Source organism: Tasmannia lanceolata, unplaced genomic scaffold (assembly GCF_043159265.1).
Source record: "Tasmannia lanceolata isolate RefF3 unplaced genomic scaffold, GAP_Taslan_0.1 ptg000037l, whole genome shotgun sequence".
In the NCBI taxonomy this organism is placed as follows: Eukaryota; Viridiplantae; Streptophyta; class Magnoliopsida; order Canellales; family Winteraceae; genus Tasmannia; species Tasmannia lanceolata.
Genome location: NW_027518714.1, coordinates 56197969 through 56204701, shown reverse-complemented (window position 1 = coordinate 56204701; position 6733 = coordinate 56197969). Strand labels below are relative to the sequence as shown.

General features: G+C 48.5%; 1 protein-coding gene across 1 annotated transcript; it reads right to left on the bottom strand.

Annotated features, from left to right (window-relative positions):
- Window positions 1–4395: 4395 nt before the first annotated feature.
- Window positions 4396–6519, bottom strand: LOC143862296 (uncharacterized). The gene has a single exon (XM_077373319.1). It carries the CDS (start codon window positions 6367–6369, stop codon window positions 4456–4458), a length of 1914 nt encoding a protein of 637 aa, XP_077229434.1. The 5' UTR covers window positions 6370–6519; the 3' UTR covers window positions 4396–4455.
- Window positions 6520–6733: the final 214 nt, after the last annotated feature.

Here is a 6733-nt window from a genome sequence, read left to right as displayed (position 1 = left end):
TTTACATAGAAGAACCTGTTCTTCCATGTGTGGATGGAAGAAGGTATCCCAGTGATCATTTTCATTTCGGGCCTCTGGCTAATGTAGATCCAGCCGCCGTCCTTATGCCTCTTCAGGTGCGCACACATCCTGAAGACGGGCACGGTGGGGTTCCTACGGAGCCGGACTTCAAGAAGGTACAAGAAGCCGATCAGTGTCCTCCAAGAGTTCGGGACGACCTGTGTAACTGCCAGCCCGTAGTAATTCAGTGCATCCGCAAAGAAGGGGTGGAAGGGGAGCCTAAGCCCGGCCCGGAAGGCCTCCTCATACACGCAGAGGTCTGCGCTATCGTTGCTGGCCCGATCCCCTTCGACAGCCGCCCTCAGAATGTACCGGCCAGGAATACAGTATTTGTCCCTGACGATCTGAAGCCTGTTCGGCCACAGATGGTTCACCTCGTATAGGGCCCCGATGTTATACTGCGGGTTGGCTTCCATCTGTGCCTCCGCTATCACCTCGACTGGCATGCGCGACGATTGAGGGACTGCCGCTTCGACGTCCTCATCATCGTCGCTGGTTTCTACCCGGTCCGGTCCGTCCCCACAGGCCGGGATTGTGTCTAAGTCCACACTCATTTCCTCACCGCTCTCCTCGTCTATTATGATCACTAGCTCTTCGCCCTCAACACCGGCCTCCACTATAGGTGAGGCCGGAACCGCTCTCTCTGATGCCTCGGACCCCGATGCGGTACTGGTCGAACCGGACTCCCTTGAACTGGAGTCCGTCTCCGAACTAGTGCTAGACATAAAAAGCAAAAAAAGAAAGAAAGGCTAAAAGCTAAAAAAGATTACCGAACTGGAGTGTTGGACGAGGACCTCCGGGCTCACTGATCCGAAGCGGGCAGAAAACTTGAGCAGCCGAACAGAAGAGGAGGAGAGTAAAAGATGAAAAGTAAGAAATGAAGAGTAAACTCCTGTATTTATAGAGAAGCTGGGAAGAGCGGGAAAAATCCCGCCCATTTCCGCCAGCCGGAGTGCGCCACGTCGCCTTCCGCATTAAATGCGCCGCTCGCATTAAATGCGCCGCTCGCATTAAATGCGCCGCCTGCATTAAATACAAGGCACATGTCCCAAAGCGCCAGAAGACAAAAGACCTGTCCGGCTGTCCGGACAGGATATGGGGCATTCGAAAGACGACAAAAGACCTGTCCGGCTGTCCGGACTGGAGATGGCGCGTTCGCTAGACGACAAAAGCGCTAGACGACAAAAGACCTGTCCGGCTGTCCGGACTGGATATGGCGCGTTCGCTAGACGACAAAAGACCTGTCCGGCTGTCCGGACAGGATGATTCAAGACGACAAAAGACCTGTCCGGCTGTCCGGACTGGATATGGCGCGTTCGCTAGACGACAAAAGCGCTAGACGACAAAAGACCTGTCCGGCTGTCCGGACTGGATATGGCGCGTTCGCTAGACGACAAAAGACCTGTCCGGCTGTCCGGACAGGATGATTCAAGACGACAAAAGACCTGTCCGGCTGTCCGGACTGGAGATGGCGCGTTCGCTAGACGACAAAAGCGCTAGACGACAAAAGACCTGTCCGGCTGTCCGGACTGGATATGGCGCGTTCGCTAGACGACAAAAGCGCTAGACGACAAAAGACCTGTCCGGCTGTCCGGACTGGATATGGCGCGTTCGCTAGACGACAAAAGACCTGTCCGGCTGTCCGGACAGGATGATTCAAGACGACAAAAGACCTGTCCGGCTGTCCGGACTGGAGATGGCGCGTTCGCTAGACGACAAAAGACCTGTCCGGCTGTCCGGACTGGATATGGCGCGTTCGCTAGACGACAAAAGCGCTAGACGACAAAAGACCTGTCCGGCTGTCCGGACTGGATATGGCGCGTTCGCTAGACGACAAAAGACCTGTCCGGCTGTCCGGACAGGATGATTCAAGACGACAAAAGACCTGTCCGGCTGTCCGGACTGGATATGGCGCGTTCGCTAGACGACAAAAGACCTGTCCGGCTGTCCGGACAGGATGATTCAAGACGACAAAAGACCTGTCCGGCTGTCCGGACAGGATGATTCAAGACGACAAAAGACCTGTCCGGCTGTCCGGACAGGATGATTCAAGACAACAAAAGACCTGTCCGGCTGTCCGGACAGGATGATTCAAGACGACAAAAGACCTGTCCGGCTGTCCGGACAGGATGATTCCAGAGGATAAAAGACCTGTCCGGCTGTCCGGACAGAATATGGCGCGTTCGCTAGACGACAAAAGCGCTAGACGACAAAAAGTTTCACCAGCAAAGACCTGCCCGGCTGGCCGTTCACAGCCTTAGCCGAGCAGGACCCCATGACTTCCTGAACCAAGGACGTTCAGGACCCCTGGCCGCCCAGCCATGCTGGATAGTCAAATGCCTTCTGCCCGGCCGTACCCCTACAGGCTAAACGCCAAGGCCAGGCCAGGGCGCCAGGAATCTCCTGTCCAGCCACTGTTTCTCTTAGCTGAGTCTGAGCCCGGCCTCATCTGCCTGGAGGTTTTAAGGCCGGCCCAACGCTGTCTTTACCTTCTCTTTGCTTCTTCTAGCCACTTTCGTGGCTTGAAGAACCAGGGGGCAACTGATAGGGTCCGGACTCAGCACTGAGGGAATCCGGACTCAGCAATCCGGACTCAGCACTGAGGGATCCGAACTCAGCATCCAATTAGCTTCTGGCACGTGGCCCTCACAAGGACCGTTGAAAGGCCAACACCTGTCTCCCCTAGGTGTGGCACCTGGACCAATCAGGGACCTCCACCTGCCCTCCTTAGGCATGAGACCTGGTCCATACAGAGGCCACCACCTGTCTCACCACTACCACCTGTCTCAGACAGGTGGCTCAGAATCACTATAAATAGCCTTCACTTGTTCTAAGGTGAGGGTCCTGAAAATCTGAGAACCAAAACTCAAAAGCTTTTTGCTCTGACATTGCTCTACACTCCTGCTCATACTGACTTGAGTGTCGAAGCACCCGTCCGGAGTATCACTCCGGGTTGGTCCTCTGACCCTTTTTCTTTCTTGTCTGTACTTTGTGCAGCGCAGGACTCAACCAGCTATTCAGCCGTGGCTCGTTAGCCTGGATCACCCAGTCCTACCATAACCTGTTACCGATTTTAGGCCTAACATTCACCAACTTAAAATGAATATAGCCATACTTTCACAAAAATTGTATCCATGATCACAAGCAGAGAGATTATCATGAGATATTTAAATCAATTCCACCATTTTAGTAGTGGAAGTTGCTCTTGTGGAGATTACTGGTAATGCTACAGTAACTATTTGCAATACCAAGATGAGCCCTTTTCATTGTTCAGCCAGTTATAGAAAGATTGAGTTATATTTATCCCTGAGAAGCTAAGATGCTCACTGTTATTTTGGGGCCATTGGAGATCTGTGTTGGGGTCATTTATTGTAATACTAGATCACACACATATGACTTGCATAAATATAGAAAAATCATAAAATTAAAAGAATTGACTTGCATAAATTTCCTCACATCAGCAAGACAGCAAAAGAACATGAATAAAAGAAATGATATGCTATATACAACAAAAATAAAGACTTGGTCTGGCGTTAATGTTATTGTTCCCAAGCATCTATATGTACCATCTCATGTACATGTTTGTGTTGATGTTCTTCAAATGTAAACTTCGAAGACTCTATGAAGTCCATAGGATGGGTCATGCGGATGTGGGTCAAACGGGTTGCGTAAAAAATGACCCACATCCTTACGGGTCAGCCCTTAGGTGACCCGCACCCACTGCTACGCAATTTTTTGCCAGAGTTTTTTTTTTTTTCGTGAATAAGGAATTTATAGCAACAAAAACAGACGAAGAGACTTGAAAAAAAAAAACGCCTGGGGTACCCCCATTGCAAACGAACCCTTATCCCTTTTATACTAGGTTGCATTTCCTCTTAATCTAGACAAAATGCCTGGAGTACCCTCCAAAAGCGAGAAATCCCTTTGTTGCAATTAGGAAATTTGGCAGGTATCTACTCGAAACAGAAAAACAGGTGTACCCAAGGCTTGGCGTATACAACTGTCATGGAAACACAAACCATTTATTATGATTACATTCATGATATTCAACAGACCATGGGCTCACATTTCAACAGATTTTGTCATTATTCATGATGTGGATGCAATCTCATGAACAGCCGTTCTGCAACATGCCTTTTGCCATGGAGACTAGCAAATCCTCATCTTTTCATGTTTAAAGTTACAGGGGATTTGCCAGGGTCCATGGCTTAAGGGATTCTGCGGATGTGGATGTGCTATTGCATAGAAAATATGCTTACAGCATTGAAAATCTAATAAAAGAGTATGTTTAAGGAAATTATATCGACATTCCCTAAATTTGATAATGACACACACTAAGCTTTAATAATAATAAATTAAAAACGGGTATTTTAATTACATTCTATGAACAAAAACTCAATCAAACACAACGAGCTTCTTGTATTCATCGCCAGAGATTGCTGCTTTCATCAACGCCACCGGATTAACGACCCCACCTCCGTCCATAAACAGCGTCAGCAAATTCTTTGAGTACCCACTTACTAACGACACCCCTTTTTCCTCCCCAGTCACCGGAATCGAAACAGACTCCCTTAAGTTCCAAAACACAATCTCCGGCACCGATACGTACCCTCGCTCCCGAAACTTTCTCTGTATCGCCTTATAATCAGTCTCCCATCTATTCTCAGATGCCGCATCAAACTCCATATCACTAAAGACAAAAATCCTCTTCACCATCTTCTCATCCTCCAACTTTCCTCTCACCGCAATCTTCAAGATCCGATCAAAAACCCTCTGAAAATTCGTGTTCATCCCCCAATCCATCGATTTCACGAACTGAATCTTCTCTTTTAGGGTTTCTCCTTCGATCAGATGCAACTGAGGATTGCTGCTGAAGGTAATGACCCTCCCTTTCCATGGATCTTCGCTCAGATCTGAGATCAAAAGCCCGAGAGCAACACATACATCCATCGGAGTCCCGGTCATACTACCAGACACATCACACACCGCCAAACAGTTCCTTAATTTCCCTTTTTTTGATAAATCATCCACCATTCTCCGCCATTGAAGCTCTGCAACTAATTCAGATTCCTCATCCTCATCTGAATCGACCACGTCTGCTAAGATATCATGAGGAAGCAATGCGCCTGCAGCAATCTTCGCCTTTCCTTCCTTGACTCGGTCGAGGAATTCGGAGAATCGATCCAGATCGTGTTTCTTGAAGAGTTTTTTGTAGTTTCTCATGGCTACCGAGGCGACTCGTTTGTACGGGAGCGAGTCCCACCGGTTCGAGCTCATGTACACCTCTGGTAACTCTAGTGCTTGACGGAGCGGGACGAGGATCTCCTTACTGAGCCGATCGCGGATTCTATAGACGTAATACCGCTCTTCGAGATCTTTATAGTTCGGATCCGATTCGCGAGGAAAGACCAAACGAGCAATAGTCTCACAGATGAGCGTGCATCGGTCGTAGGACGAGTCAATGGAGGGGCACCATTTGGAAGCTAGGCTGAGGCTGATGCTTTTCCGATCGTCGGATTTCAACGATCGGATATCGGAGATAAGAAGATCTGCCAACAGATCCGAGGTCCGATCATGTAAGAAACGGTAATTCGGATCGCGATCGTATCTCTCGATGGCTCGTATCGCCATGGATGCGATCTTCGCCTTTCTTAGATCCCTTGCCTTCTCCTTTTCTATTTCAACTCTCGCTTTCTCCGCCGAAACCCTCTCCTCTCGAGGTACATTGCTCTTACTTTTCGATTTCCGTTTCGGTTTCGGTTTCAGATTCCTTCTAAATCTTCTTCTTTTACGGGACCTCTTTAATCTTCCCTCCTTTGCGATTTTCCGAACGTCGGGACCTTCGAGTAGCCGGAATAAGATTTCCGGCAAGTCTTTAAGGTAACCGAAGTCGGAAATCGGCCTGAGATTCAACGCTAGGGTTTTGGGGTGGTTTTTATGGAGCCATAAAATTGAAGTGTAGAACCCTTCCTTGTCTGATTTTCCGGTCCCTCTAACGCCACGTAGTTGGCAGATGAGTTTTAGGGCGGTGAGAGGGTTGTGATCCCAAGCGGATTGTAATCTTAGGGTTAGGGTTTCAGGGGGTGTGTCAGGGACCACTTGAAAGAAGAAATCTAGACAGGGGTTGCCCGTGGATAGAAACGTAGGGGAAAAGTTTTCTGTCAGCCCCATGAGGGGTTTATCGATAGTTGTTTTGGTGTTGAAGTGGGTGGTCAAAAGGTCTATGAAAGGGTCGCCGGAACTAGTGTTTTTTTCACCGGCCGGAGTCGGTGGGAAGTGGATTTCCGGCGGGCCAAGGAGGGGAGCCATTGTGGGTGGGTTTGGTTTTGATAGGTTTGAGACTATGAAAACAAAAGACTGTATTTATAGAATTCGTTTCCTTGGGCTCCAAGGTGGGAATTTGTGCGTTTCCTTGGTGGGAATTTGTGCGTGGGTTTTGTTTTGATAGGCTTGAGAGAGCGATTCTCAAAATTGTATATTTATAGAATTTTGTTTCCTTGGGCTCCAAGGTGGTAATTTCAATTGGGCAATTTGCCTATAATTTCTATATCTTGGAAACATGGAGTCAAAATTGTATATTTATATAGTATTTTATTTCCTTGGGCTCCAAGGTGGTAATTTGAATTGGGCAAACCTACTGCCACCTGTATGTGAACTTTTATCATCACAGACC